Source organism: Carassius gibelio, chromosome B13 (assembly GCF_023724105.1).
Source record: "Carassius gibelio isolate Cgi1373 ecotype wild population from Czech Republic chromosome B13, carGib1.2-hapl.c, whole genome shotgun sequence".
Taxonomy (NCBI): Eukaryota; Metazoa; Chordata; class Actinopteri; order Cypriniformes; family Cyprinidae; genus Carassius; species Carassius gibelio.
Genome location: NC_068408.1, coordinates 10092790 through 10108334, shown reverse-complemented (window position 1 = coordinate 10108334; position 15545 = coordinate 10092790). Strand labels below are relative to the sequence as shown.

General features: G+C 36.4%; 2 protein-coding genes across 3 annotated transcripts in view; both read left to right on the top strand.

Moving 5' to 3' along the window:
- jag2a (jagged canonical Notch ligand 2a) overlaps window positions 1-3845 on the top strand; it is a 56333-nt gene extending 52488 nt beyond the window's left edge. The window contains exons 27-30 of the mRNA XM_052573147.1: window positions 2060-2123; window positions 2435-2538; window positions 3391-3502; window positions 3595-3845. The gene's annotated coding sequence lies outside the window, so the exon portion shown is untranslated. The remainder of the gene's footprint in view (window positions 1-2059; window positions 2124-2434; window positions 2539-3390; window positions 3503-3594) is intronic.
- Window positions 3846-8074: 4229 nt separating this feature from the next.
- Window positions 8075-15018, top strand: cfl1l (cofilin 1 (non-muscle), like). Of its 2 annotated transcripts, XM_052572197.1 has the most exons (5): window positions 8075-8091; window positions 12477-12634; window positions 13596-13891; window positions 14366-14442; window positions 14568-15018. In XM_052572197.1, the coding sequence occupies exons 2-5, from the start codon at window positions 12632-12634 to the stop codon at window positions 14678-14680; spliced, it is 489 nt and encodes a 162-aa protein (XP_052428157.1). In that variant the 5' UTR covers window positions 8075-8091; window positions 12477-12631; the 3' UTR covers window positions 14681-15018. The 2 variants fall into 2 exon arrangements, with proteins under 2 accessions (XP_052428157.1, XP_052428156.1); XM_052572196.1 differs by lacking the exon at window positions 8075-8091 and having other exon boundaries at window positions 12436-12634.
- The last annotated feature ends 527 nt before the right edge of the window (window positions 15019-15545 follow it).

Here is a 15545-nt window from a genome sequence, read left to right as displayed (position 1 = left end):
AAATGATGGGGTTTTTTTGTGTGTTTTTTTTTTTTTTAATGAAGCATTAAAACATGTTAGTCTGCACCCCATAAACACAATCAAGCCTAGAAATAAAACCGTGAACCACCCCTTTGAGGTGTATTGTGTGTAATGGAGGCTTGGCCATTCATTTGAGTCTCAGACACTCTGTCATAAACATGTATTACTTAGCAAGAAGCTATACTTATCGAATGGGCAGCGTGTACAAATACATATGTGTGTGTGTGTGTGTGTGTGTGTGCTCTTGTTTTAGTGACAGGACACAACTCTGTATAATGACATGGGTATGACACAGGTATTACAAGGAGAGGGTGACTTATGAGGACATAACCCATGTCCCCATTTTTCAAAACGCTTATAAATCATACAGAAGGAGTTTTTTTTTTTTTTTGAGAAAGTAAAAATGCACAAAGTTTCCTGTGAGGGTTAGTTTTAGGGGTAGGGTTGGTGAAGGGTGATAGAATATACAGTTTCTACAGTATAAAAACCATTACGCCTATGGGATGTCCCCACTTTTCACAAAAACAAACGTGTGTGTGTATGTGTGTGTGTCACGCCCAGCCATAAACTCTTAGGGTGCCTTCAGGCTATGCCTTTTTGTATTTAATCCCAAAGTGGCATCTTCTTGTTATTCTCTGCGTCTGCACCTGCATCATTTCACTGTCAACACTGCCTCCTGCTGGACAGGAGGGGTCTTAACAGCTATTGATATACTCCGTTTTTGTTTTTTTCATCAGACCACAGGCTTGGCACTTAAAAGACACAGAATCCTTACACACCTGTTGTGAGGTCCAGAAGTTGGCTTAGTTTATTGATTTTCCTCCTGGCCAGAAGATTGTGTGTCGCACACGTGTGCATTTGACCAAACAGCAGTGCTCTCTGTTTATAATTGATTTCAGTGCCACACAGCTGTCTCTTAAGACATCTTTAAAATCTTAAGAATTGATTCACTTCCACTGCTGATGAACATCACAGTACTGCCTGTCTATTTAATCACTGTTGCATTTGCTGCTGTCCAGTAAATTCAGTTCTTGAGTGAATTTACTGAACAATGATTCTTTAGGATGTTTAAAACAATAATGATCTGTTTAGTGTTAACGTGTTACTCTTTTAATTATTTTTAAATGTCCTGAATAAAAAATGTAAGATGACTTTATGAAAAAATATTCAGTGATTAGATATTTAGACACCTTCATATCATGGTGGAGGGTTTTTGTTTGGTGTTAAACTTCTCTTCTAAAAGGTTTCGTGTTTCCCAACATATCATTGTTCGCTCAGAACTCACAAGGAGTCTTTTGTCTTCAATAAAAGCTGAATGGTTTGGTGTGGCCTATATAGCAAAACCATAAGAGACCGTAGAAAACAGAACTCCGTCTTTCGCAAAGTAACAGGGTGGGGATGCAAAATTCAGCCCAACATACCAGAAGAACAAAACCTCAGAGGTGGAACTGTGTCACTTACAAGAATCACCATTCACCCCACAATGAATCAGTCAGCAGAGACAGCCACAGTCTGAAACGATCACCTGCTTACAAGATAAAAGTAGCATTTTAACATGCACCAGTGATAGGATTTGATAGGGGTCACAGTATCTAAAATGATCCATGTATTTCTGAAACAAATTGTAAATAATTTTTCTTTTGTTTATTTATTTGTTATTGCATTGCAGGGTTCTTTATTATATGGTATGATTTAAATAATTTTAATTTAATCAAAATTAAAACTTTAATTCAAACGGCTGTTTCTGGCATATCTGCATAATATATTAATATCTTGCTGTAGACACTGTAAAAGTGCAACAGATGCAGGAAATCAAATTAGATTGGAAAATAATCGAATGGACAAAGGAAACAAAAGCAAAAAGATGTGAAAGAAATATGGTCATAAAAAGTGTCAGGTTATTTTATGAAGCTCTATAAAACACAGAACAGCACTCAGATGTCTGAAGCCTTAGAGGATGCATGTAAAGATCCCCATGCTTTGCCCTCATCCTTTCAGAGTGTATATATACCGTATGTGTGCGTGTTTATATCCTCAGGGCTTGTTACCACATCAAGGTTCAGGAACAATGAACCCAGAGCGGATATCCTCCACATAGACAGGTGTGGTGAGGAAAAACTTCATACCCACTTTTTCTCTCTTCCTCTTTCTCTCTCTTTCCATCTTTTCCTTTTGTATCTCTTTATTTCTCAAAGCATCATATCTCACCCTATATTCCTTTATCACTCATCTTTGAAAAGCAGGATTGTTCTCCCTTTAGCTAAAGCGAGCACTGTCCAGTAGTCTCAATGTGTTTTATTATTCTATTCGTTCAATACTCTACTTGTGCAAGAGAGAACTGTGTTGTTTGATTGTGAAGTCAGACAGGTGGGAAGTAAACTGATATTACTGTCTCCTCAACTGCTCTCAACAGTTCCTAATCAGTTGCTGTTTTGTGTGGGAGATTGTGGGAGCACATTTGCGTGAACTTAAGGTGAACGTTTGGGCTTTCTCACAGTCGGGAGACAATTATGTAAGGTAATACTCATAATACGCATAATTCTCTACTATATAGTGAAATCTGTCAGTATACACACCATTCGGGTAAAAAGTTACTGGATGACTTATTGGATTCTGAAGTGCAAATCCATGAGGCCACAGGAGAAGATCACATGACAATGACAACATGGTGAACGTAGTATGTCTGGATTAATTTCATAGTAACATTCACACTACACAGAACTTTTTTTTACTTTTTAACAGTCATAAAGTATTTACTTCTTCAAAAGAATAGCCTACTCTAAGGGTATGGATTTCGAATGTAGACAATAATAAATTCTTGAACTAAGCAAATCTGTGATCAGGAATCATTGAATCAGTCTCTCAACTGATTTATTCATTCACATTGGTTTATTTAAGAATGGAAACTGTGTTGTTCATCTCAAGACCTTTGTATACATTTTTATGTCATTTGTATATAATTTGAGGGAATGCCAGAAATATAAATGACAAATATGTATTTATTTATTTGTAACATTTTAACTGGCAATGCATTTATTTATTTATTGTTGGTCTCTGAATGTGCTATTACATTGGTTCCCAATTCTGATCCCGGAGAACCCCCAACACTGCACATTTTAGATGTCTCCCTATTCAAAACACCTAATTCAACTCATCAGCTCATTCATGAAGACTTCAAGAACTCAAATGTGTGTGTCAGATAAGTGAGACAACAAAAACATGCAGTGTTGGGGGGGTTCTCCGGGACCAGGATTGGGAACCAATGGGCTATGATACAGTAGTTGAAATAAATTCTAATCCTCAGAGTAACAGAAATAAAAACAAAGAAGGTTCAATGTTTCTGGAATTAATTCAAATGTGTACTTTCAGGTGTTTCTTTTAATTCCCCTTACAAACCTTTGTGAACTGCCTTTATTGGCAACTAGGACGTTTTAAACCGTTTCTTAAATGGCCTAAACTCTCAGATGAAAAGAGATGAAGGGTGAGCTCCAACCTTATTACAGACCCCTAATAACAACTTTAAAAAGGACCACTGATCTTATTCTCACAGAGTTTCTTTGACTGTCTCTAAAGCTGTTTTTCTAGAGCATCCACAAGAAAGTAACTACATGAGGAAGAAGAAAAGAACAAGAGAAGTGGAATTACTTGGGGTTCACTGGTGCCACCAGCACCCCTTCATGTTGTTTTCCATGACACTCTTTTAATCAGCTCTCTGCTCTCCTTTTATGAAGTCATAAATCATTATCTGACTGCAGTGAAATAATTTCACCGCCTCTCTGCTTTGTAACCATAGCAGCTGGTCAATAAACTGCAACTTAAACACACTGTGTGTGTGTATTCTTTATGGTAACTTGAGATTCACAGCTTTAAAAGTGAGGCTGTTTTTCCTTTTTACAAACTAAAATCAAATGCACGCAGCATTAATATTATATGTTTGGTTTTAGTCGCTGAAAGTCACTCACATACACACACATTCAGTGTAATCTTCATCTTTAAAACTGAATTGTTAAATAACACAGCCATTTCATTTAGGAATTTTCACCCACAAGACTGACTTCATATAACCACAGCCCCCAAAGTATGTGTATGCACTGCCATTTTCAGAATAATACCATAACATAATACAGTTACGGAGTGTAACACTGGGGAGGGGAGATGTTTCCAAAGCCGTCAGAAGCCAGAAATGTTCTCACATGGGCCTGAATATTTGTCATCATCTTTAATTGCTGCATATGTTGGAATTAAGCTTGGAGGGATGAAAACAGTTGTGTTGAAATAACCTTTGACCTCGTATCCCTTGCATTAGCTCGGGTTGTGGAGTTCATAATAGCAGATCTGCCCAAACAGACACACACACACACATGAATGCAAAGGGCTGGGGTTGATTTTGCGTCAGATTTACTCACACACGCACAAACTAGTACACAAAGGACCCTCTTGATTGAGAAAATGTTTTGGCCATGACCGGTAGGACCCAGTGGACATCAAGCCTATTGCGTAAGTTCACAGCAGCCCTGGAGACCCCTGAACTAACAGGGTTCAAAGAGATCATCTCTTTCTGCACCAGATGGGTAACCGCCTCCTTCTCAGCAGCCAATCAGACTTTGACTATCTCTTTTGTACCAACAAACCAAACGCTTCTACCCTGAGTCTTTTGAGCAATCGCCACACTTGCTTCATCTGCACACTGTGTGTAATTCCATTTTAACAGTCACTTCGGCACAGACCTACAAAGCAATGGTTCCGTAACATAAAGACATTTTAAATTAGCATTGCAAAACTGCATAACCACACACTTACACAAGTGCATGACTAGAGATTACAGAGCTGAAACTTTGGCTTGATGTGCAGCAAAGAAGTATTGCATGAGGGTAAATGCTAGAACATTTACTACAGGTTTCTCTGAAAACTATTTCTCTGACCATGCTTGCATATCATTTTCTGATTAAGGTCCATATTCTTAATAAGTCTCTATCATGAAAACACATTTACATGCTCACAGAATTTCACAGAAACAGACATGTTCTTGTCTTTCTATTTTGTTGCACAAGTAATGTGTCTAACCGAACAGTTGACAGTAGCCATTGACTTCTATAGTATTTTTTCCCATATTATGGAAGTCAGTGGCTACTGTCAACAGTTTAGTTATATGCATTCTTCAAAATATCTTCTTTTGTGCTCAACAGAAGACATAATCTAATATAGGTTTGGAACAACTTAAAGGATGACAGTATTTGGGGTGAACTATCCCTTTCATTTTTTTGTAATTTTGCACATCAACTCATTTCTGTCTTCGACAAAAATGAAAGACAGGTTATGAGATGCATACACCCATCTTTCTTTTTTATTTCTTCTTATGTTTGGTGAAAACCTGCCCTCCTCTTTGCTTCAAAAATGAGTTTAGTTAATAGCTGGAGTTTTGAACTGCCTGTATAGCATATGACACAGAATTGCTCATACATGAACGGATAATAAATAGATGTCAGATAATAGATGCTACTGCTGGAGGGAAGTCATCTCTGAAATGATCTGTGAGAGATGAGTAAGAGTTTATGACTTGCTTATGTAACAGCACGTGTGTGTTTTGAAAGTGTGTTCAGAGTGAAATGGAATTCCTCTGTGAAACACTGATGCCCAACTAGCACTGTTATGATTTATCACACTTCTCCCCTGATTCTGTCTCTCCACCTCTTATTTTGAATTTATCTTTCCTTCAGTCTGCCTGACCGAATACTAGTCTTATTGGTCTCTTGGGTAACCTCAAGAAAATCCTTTTATGAAATCTGATTTTAGGTCAGTAATTCAGTCCCATTATATGACAGCATTATTCAATACTAAATTATATAAAAAATCAAGTTACAGATTCCCCTTTAGCGGTTATCATTTTTAGTAAAGCTGATAATGTTTTTTGTTTTATTTTGACACATGGCAGCGGTGTTGTCAGTGCTGGTTATAATACTGGGGCTGTCTAACCATTTGTGATGTCTGATCTCCTCCAATAGCGTTTAAAATCTGCAATTTATAATATACTAAATGGGTGAACAAGTGACAAGTTTTAGCTGCAGATTCTTTCAGAATGCAGAATGAAGTCATCAAATTTGTTGATCTGTGCTGGTGGTGGAGAAAAACACCTCTCTCTCTCTTTCGGCTTATTCCCTTTATTAGGGGTCGCCACTGCTGAGTGATCCGCACAACTGATTTGGCATGTTTTACACCAGATGCCCTTCCTGCCACAACCAAGCACTGAGAGTACACTAACTCATGCAACCCCAGTGCTGGGACACACTCAATCACCTATTCACAAACACACACACACACATTCACCCACTAAGCCCAATTATGTCTTTTGTGGGGGAAACCGGAGCACCGGGAGGAAACCCACACAAGCACAGGGAGAACATATAAACTACTAACAGAAAGTTTGTCCTGGCTCAGGTGGGACTGGTGGATAAAAACACCACTGATCTATAATAGCCTAATTATATATATTATATAGACCAGTGAAAACAACCGATCTTAAATTGGCTACATATATCATTTAAATGCAAATTTTATCATTTTGTCTTTTGGAGTGCATTATCTTAAATGTAACTTTACTGTAACAATCAAAAAACATTTAAATGCGCTGAAATGTAAGGATTACTTGGTAGGCTATACTGACCTCTTCTGACTATTTGTGATATTTTTCCTTTTCTCTTGTGTAGAATAATGTCTGGGGACCCACTGCTTTCGGTGTCTTCTGTGGGTCTCCAGGAATGGAGTTGAACACCACTGGTGTATATTACAATTATACACTGATCTGCAAGTTTTGCTCTTTATTAATTTTTGTAAACTCAGTTTTGATTTTCCTTTAGTTTGGTACTTTGCTAAATATAATTGATCTTAAATCTTAAATGTCAATCTGATGGCATATATACATAACTCTTGGTGTGCTTTCAGTGGTAGTTTTTATGTGGAATCTACTTGAGACAATATAATCAAATTTATAAAATAGAGCACATTTATGAAAAAATATCATAAAACAAAATAATTAAATAAAATTGGTAGAAAAATGCTTTAAAAATAAAATGCTTAAAGGTCCCGTTCTTTGTGATCCCATGTTTTAAACTTTAGTTCGTGTGTAATGTTGTTGTTAGAGTATAAATAATATCTGTAAAATTCTAAAGCTCAAAGTTCAATGCCAAGCGAGATATTTTATTTAACAGAATTCGCCTACAAAAAAATGATCCGTTTGTAATACATCCCTCTAGTTCCTGCAGTAATGGTGTCACTAAAACAGTTTTTTGACTATCCTCCGCCCACATGAATACACAAACAGGGGGCGTGGTCTTGTTGCGCTTGCGCTCCAACAGAGAGGAAGAGTTGTGTTTGTCGCCATGTCGTCAAAACGCTGTTATTTTCATCTCGGACTCCTATCATCTTTGTTTGGCCTTCCCAGTGACGCTGTAATTGGAGATTAATGGTTACAATTTATGTTTAACTCGGTTCCGAAAATTATAATCCACATGTAAACTATGTGCAGCACATTTTGCTGAGGACATTTTTCTCAATCTCAATCAGTTTAATGCCGGTGTTCTGTCGATTTGTCCTACGCTGTCAGATTTTCCTACCTCCCACCAAAACAGTGGGTAGTACAATTCCACAACGAAAATTCTACTGTAAAGTTATGGTTTATTAACGTCTACACCTACCACAACCCTAATCATACCCTTACAGTACTGCAAATACAGTAATTATGTGTTATATTCGCGGTTGTAGCTAAAAGGGATACAGTTACAGGAAACCAACAATAAATATTATTTTCTACCAATTAGATTGCGTTTTTATTAAAGTCTACAACTACCCCAGCCCTAAACCTACCCTTATAGTAATGCAGATACATTAAATATCGTTGTTTGGCATGAGACAAAGGACGCGATATTGATGTGCGCGTGCGCAGTAAACCCGCGTAGGAAAATCTGACAGGGTAGGATAAAATGTCAGGACACCTGATTCGCACAAAGATTATTCCTGAAACATCGAGCAGTTCCCTCTTTGTCTGGAGAAGGCGTTGTTTATGGACCACAACCGGTAAGTGTATTTTATTATTTAAGCTGGTGCGTTTAACAGTTTCTGTAACTTATTACACAAAGGGCAACGCTGTTTAGTTTTTTTAACTAGATGTTAGGGCTGTGTAGAAAAAAAATCGAATGCGATTTTCACGCGCATCTCGTCAGTAAAAAACGCTACATCTCCAGCACATGCGTTCTAGCATTTACAGGAGGGCCTCGTGCTCTAAGCTGCTGTCCAATCACAACTCGTTACGTATTTTCTGAAGGAGGGTTATACAGATAGGTGAATTGTGTGAAAAAATACTGTTTTTTTTTTTTTTTTTTTACACGCGAAACATGAACACATGTTATATTGCACACTGTAAACAATCAAAGCTTCAAAAAGGACGAAAAACGGGGCCTTAAAAAAAGAATAAAAAACACAATTGTAGTTTCACAGAACAGCTTTTTTTCAAGCCTTAATCCCTTATTCCTAATTTTGAAATGTTTAAATCTCTATTTTGGGCTGTATCCTCACCTCTCCTAAACAAAACAAGATACAAAAAATAACGACCGAACAAAAAAAAATTTTTTTTGCATGATTTTGCATGTTACCCTGTGTAAATTCAAAGTCATTGGCCCCACTTTCCTATACATTCGATTTGGGTTCAGTGCTTTTTTTATAGCGGTGTCATAGCGCCATCTAGTGGATACATTTTTATTGCTCTATGTATCCCCCCAAAATGAGCTAAATCTGTGCTTGATAACAAAACTCAATAAAAATATTTCCAACAGAAACAACTGTTCCTTTTCATACAGCATGAATTTACAGAAGTCAATTGTGGAGAAGATTTGAGCCCTTATACAGAGTTTGTGTGCTGTCACTCCCTCTAAACCTACAGAGCAAAATAAATATATATTAATCACAAAAAAAAGCAAGCTTAAAAATCTAATTATTAATTTTGTCTTTTCAGTTACATTTTTCCAGTGTTCAATGAAATCTCTAATTTGGGCCCTAACTTCGCTTCTCCATTTGTAATTTGTATTCTCTGTTTCTCTGTCTATTTGTAACGGCTTCTTCGTTGTGTTTTAATTTAATGCAAGGTTTGTTTAACTTGAATGCAGCTTGAATTTAAATTTGTTTTATAATTTCAGATAAAGGTCCGGCCAAAAAAAATGTTACAATTATAGCTACAGAGAATTTAAGAAATGAAAGACTCCTAAAGAAAACCTTAAACATTTTAACATTTAAAAACTATTTCAAAAGATTCAGAGTCAGGCAGAAAATGTCGTTTTTTTGGGCTCTGTTAATCACTGTTTGTCATGACTTCAGTCTGGTCTGCTGTTGTTTGTCTTTGTCTTGTATGTTCATTGTTGTGAGGGTTTTGTTTTGACAGATCAACATATGCTCGCTGTCTGTGTGGTTACTGCTTTGGCTATCACACCAGTGTGCTGCTAGTTTGTCCCTCGAGTCAATTTCTCCCTTAATTCGAGACCATTTTGTGTCAGATTGTTGTTTTCTGCACACACTAACTCTTCGCTCATTACCTACTTTTGGTTTCACCGTGTTACGACTTGTCCTGTTTTCCAAGGCTCCAAGTGCAGTTTAGTTCCTGTTATTTGGTTTCTTTTCTTGCTCCCTCTCTGCCTCTCTTTCTCCAGATCCTCAGTTCCTTCCCTGGCATTACTCCCGCGCTTATATATATATGTGTGTGTGTGTATGTGTGTATATAAATTTTTTTGCTTATGCTTTTTGCTTATGCAAAAAAATGTGCAATATCCTTATATTTATTTGTTACCCCTCCATCCTAGTACATCCCTACATCTTATTCAATCCTATTCCATTATCATTTATAGCACAATTGTACAATATATATCTGTTTATATATTATCTGTAATATATTATAGATTCATTACATGTAAAGTAAAACATATAAAAAATATATATATATTTTTTTTATTTGAATAATTGAAGTTTACAGCTCATGAAAGTCAATAATCCAGTATCTCAAACTATCAGAATATTTCCTAAGATCAATCAAAAAAGTTCACGTTCTTTAAAGTATGTTCACTTATGCACTCAATATTTGGCTGGGTTCCTTTAGCACAAATTCCAGCTTCAGTGAGGTGTGGCATGGAAACAATCAGCCTGTGGCACTACTGAGGCACTATTGAGCCTTCAGCTCGTCTGTATTGTTGGATTGAAGTTTTTTAATCTTTCTTTTAAAAATATCCCATAGATTCCATATGTGGTTCAAATCATACATGTTGGCTGGCCAATAAGGCACAGTAATATCATGGTCAGCAAACCACTTGGAAGTGATTTTGGCACTGTGGGCAGGTGCTAAAGTACTGCTGGAAAAGGAAATCAGCATCTCCGTAAAGCTTGTCAGCAGATGGAAGCATGAAGTGCTCCAAAATCTCCTGGTAGATGGCTGAGTTGACTTTGGACTTGATAAAATACAATGGACCAATGCCAGCAGACATCACAGCTCCCCAAATCATCAATGATTTTAGAAACTTTACCCTGGACTTCAAGCAGCTTGGATTCGGTGCCCTCCAGTCTTTCTCCAGACTCCACACCTTGATTTCCAAATGAAATGCTAAATTTATTTTCTTCTGAAAAAATAACTTTATCCTTAGCCCAAGTTAAGATTCTTCTGAAGTTGCTTGGTAGCCCTTTTCCTGAAGATGTCTGAGTGTGATGACTCTTGATGCGCTGACTCCAGCTTCAGTCCACTGCTTGTGAACCTCTCCCAAGAGATCGGGTTTGTTCGACAGTGTTCTCAAGCTTGCGGTCATCCCTGTTGCTTGTGCACCTTTTTCTAACCAATTTTGTCCTTCCAGTCAACTATGCTTTTAATATGCTTTGATACAGCACTCAGTGAACAGCCACCCCTTTCAGTAATGTGACTTACACTCTTTGTGAAGGGTATCAGTGATTGTCTTCTGGACCATTGCCAAGTCAGTAGTCCTCCCCATTATTGTGGTTTCAAAGAACAAGAGATATTTTGAGGATTTTTGAGATATTATAATGGATTTTTGACTTTCATGAGCTGTAAGCTCTAACCATCAAAATTAAAACAAATGTTTTTTTTGTAATGTTTTACTTTACATGTAATGAAAATGGGAGATTGGGGATGGTTGCAGCACTTTTTGCATTTCCTTTAGTTTCTCAGAGACTGTTTGCATTAGAAAGCCAGAATTTTAACACAATCTACTATTTTATATAACTGACTTTATAAGTGTGCGTGTGTGATGCATGTGTAAGACAAATAGAGGGTGAGAGTGAAGGAAATGAGTCCATTTTCACTTAAAATAGGAAAAATACCCAACTATTTAAATGGGTTCTTTATTAATCCATAAAATTACAATTGTGTAATGTTATGGTAAGCTTTTATATCACTGTTGTGGTAAGGGACAGCATATTGGTATGGCTGCAACAGCCGTCTACACTGACAGCTGTGATAAAGCTTGATATATTAGCTTGACACAGGCTAGTTATGCCTATTAGAAGATAATAAAACAGATATAAATCATGTTTTTACAATGCTTCACGTGAACAACACAGTATGACAAAAAAAATCTGATTATTAAAAAAATACCTTTTTACCATTAAAATGATGGCCACTTGTGCTTGATTTCATCCAGGAAGAATGAGGGGTTGAGCATGTGCAGTGTGAATATCATCACTGTAACACAAAACTGCTCCTTCCTGATTGAAGAAATAAGCCAAGTTGCAACTGCCCCTCATTACAACCGTGCCAACTCATACCCCTATATGAAAGTTTCCCTTTTTGAAATGTTACATGGTAAGAGTTCACCGTGTGTGTGTGTATATATATATATTTTTTTATTACTTTTATTACTTTATTACTTTAGTTAATTTTAAGGTCCAAATATAATATTTGAATTTGAATACAGTTCATATCGTGACTTGATGATTTAGTAACACATGATCAGACAAACATTTAACAACATATTAAATAGCCAACATCTAGGCTATATTTGTACCTGAAATTCTAAAATGGTCCTGAAGAATCATGTTATACGAGTTGAAGACTTAAAGTCTTCTCTTATCATGAAACATTGCTAACATTATAAGCTACATTGATTTGCTGGTTTATTATAATCATCATGATTATATCTCAGGTGTGTCGATCATTTTTACACCTGGATCCTTCCATTCATGTTAACGCAATATTTGTGCCCCTCTCACCAAATAAGGGGTTTTTGTCAGATTCTGTTTTCCTTATAAGGCTGCTTTGTTCAGTCTCCAACTCCAAACTGCATCATGACTCACCTAAGCATTTACGTGAGCCATAAACCATCACTTTTATTGCTTCCTTATCATAAGCACAGAATATAAATAATCGGATTCAGGCAACAACAGGATATTTAACACAATCATCCTGTACTTGGTAGTGTTTGCAGTTGCGGACCGCAAGTAGAAAGTCAGGTCATTCAGGACCGATTTGTTCTGAAGAAGGTGTGTTCAGAACCCTGCCCTGCTGAGACGCTCCTTTACTGTGCAGCGTAACAACATACTTCTTTCCTCCGTCTCAGAGCAAGCGTCAGCCATGGTAAGTCCTCAGACTTGGGCAGTTTTATTTTCAGTGTACATTTTGCATGCTGTTCAAGTAATGCAGTTGCATTATGTACATGTGCTACAGTGTGTCGTGGTAAATTCAAAATTTTCAGCATTATGCTATTTCCTGCCATGTTTATGGCCTCTTACTAAATAAGAAACTATGTCATATTTATTTATTTAAAAACGTAAACTAACCATTAACTAATCTTAATGAACTAGTGAAGGAAAAAGGTGATGGTTTATCCATTTAATTTTTAGTTAAAAACAGTACTACAAGCTTATTGACATGTTGATGAAAATGGGCGGAAAATTCACTACTGTTTATGCTATTCCCTTTATTCTTGTTTCCTTTTAAAATCATTGTAATGCTTTTGTAGAGAATTGTTTATTTATATTTCCACCAAGCTACTCCAGGAGGTCCATGAGAAGATATAGTATATAGAACTTAAATGTAGTAATATGGGTTCCTGGGTGAGCTGAAAGTCTGACTAGGTCTATTAAATTGGAAAACTCACACTATATTAGCATGCATGTAAAACAAAAATGTAAAACAGTTACACTGAAATGGGAAGTGTCACCAAAATGTTTTCCCGAGACATTCCTGAGTTTCCTCACACCAGAGTGTTTTAAGGTGTAACTCAGCGTCTTGTTTTGACTTGTTTGTAAAGGAATGGAATGTGAAGGCAGTTCAGATTTTCACCCCATATCTTAAACTAAAGCAGTTATAAAGATGGGAAATACCTATGGAATGTAGATTAAAAAAAATAACATTTATTTAGTGGTAGTCAAAGGTCTGCCTAATCTAATAAAGATAATTTTATGAGGTTCATACAATGATCCGCTTTATGTTTTCGTCAAAGTCACCTGGATGGAAGAAAATGCCATTTTAACAGTCCAATTGTATAGTAATCACTTCTGCATGTTTTGTCATTATTCTTCCCCATATCACCCAGGCCTCAGGTGTAGCCATCAGTGATGAGGTGGTACGTAATTATGATTTAATCCGGGTGCGTCAAGCGGGAACTGAGGCAGGGGAAAGGTTAAAACTTCTGGTCATGTGTTTGAGCAAAGACCAAAAGAGCATCATAGTGGATGACGCAAACTGCCTGAAAGTCAAAGATGTGGGGAAAACGGATGTCTTAAAGAAGATCCTCAGTAAGATCCCCACCGATGAGTGCCGCTACGCCCTGTACGACTGCTCTTATGTGAGCAAGGAGAGCGTGAAGGAGGACCTAGTCTTCATCTTATCGTATGAGGCTTTTGCATCTCACTGATCAATATTTTGCAGTTATGTGATGGCTTGTGTTCCATTTGACTTTTTGGTTGTACTAAAAATATCTCAAGTGTAAATAATGGCATTTACAATTAACTGGACATATTTAAGCTTTGACAAAAATGTCACCCAATGTAGCCTAATCTATGCTTCCTTTGGCAATAAATGCTTATTGGTGGCATTTAAAGTTGATTTTTGGTGAGAATTTGAGCATCCAGCAGAAACAAACATGGATATGTAAGATTGGCTCATAATAAAAAAGTGAGCCAATGTACAATTTATTTTATTCAATGGCCAAAGACATCAACGTAGTGTATGTTTTCATTGAAAAACATTTAGAAGGCAGCATAATGGAACACAAACTGCATTCTGTAAGAAGCAGCCATTACGACAGGAGTTTTCCCTACTTTTATTTTCACCATCTCACTTGTGTGTTTATTTATTCCACAGTGCCCCTGAAACCGCCTCCTTAAAGAGCAAAATGGTCTATGCAAGCTCAAAGGCTGCTCTTAAAGCCAAAATGCCAGGTTGGTTATCAATGTTACAATTAATATTTTAATTTATTTGTAAAGCGCTTCTTAGTGTATACATTAGTTTTTATTTTCTATAAAACTGCGTTGGAATAAAGATAACCTGTGCTTTTTCCCTATAGGTTTGAAATTTGAGTGGCAAATTAATGAACCTACAGACAGAGATGTATCATGTCTTGTGGAGAAACTTGGTGGAAAGGATACAGTAAAATCTTTGGAGGGGATCCCTGTGTAAAATGAGACTAATCAGACCAATGACCCAACAGCCCCCTTATCAAGTCTGTTAGTCAAAATGAAAAATTTGACCAAATAATAATATATTTTCTTTTCCAAGTATGCTAGTAAACTTTGTATTTCATTGGAACCAGTATTTGTCTTCTGAACAAGTGTGAACAACTCCCATTTATCCATTTACAATTAATGATCATTATTAAACAAATACCAACACTTTTTAGTAACAAACCATCAAATATAGTATAATGACAGCAAAAATCCTGTGTTAGAAATCACAATGGGACTGTGTAACCTAAAGCAACTGTTACTTGAAAAATAAAATCTTGTGACTTTCAAAAACTTTTAATGCGTTTCTTGATTAACTTGAAATTGTACAAAAGATACCGAAATGTTTCTGTATTTTCTAATTCTAATTCTATGCACCTATGCCAAAAAATAAAATAAAAAATAAACAATGATTCTATTTAATATTGATATGAGAAAGAAAAAAAAACTATACCAAATCCAGATTTCTTTGTCAATATTTCTAGCATAATACAACATTCCTTCTTTAAGTTCATAGCTAAAAGCTATTAAAAAGACAACCTAGTATTTTCAAACTCTGTTAACAAAATAGAATGAATTTTAAAAGAATAGTTCACCCAAAATTAATATTTTCTCACCCTCCGGCCATCCAAGATGTAAATTTCTGTTTCTTGATCAAAACAGATGTGAAGAAATTATGCATTACATCACTTGCTCACCAATGGAACCTCCGCAGAGAAATCAGAGGATGGACTTTTCTTGCTGGAGGAAGTGTTATTATGGATTGACTGGTGTTTTGGCCAGAGGCAATGGTTTAAGTTAAAACAAATATATTTATACCA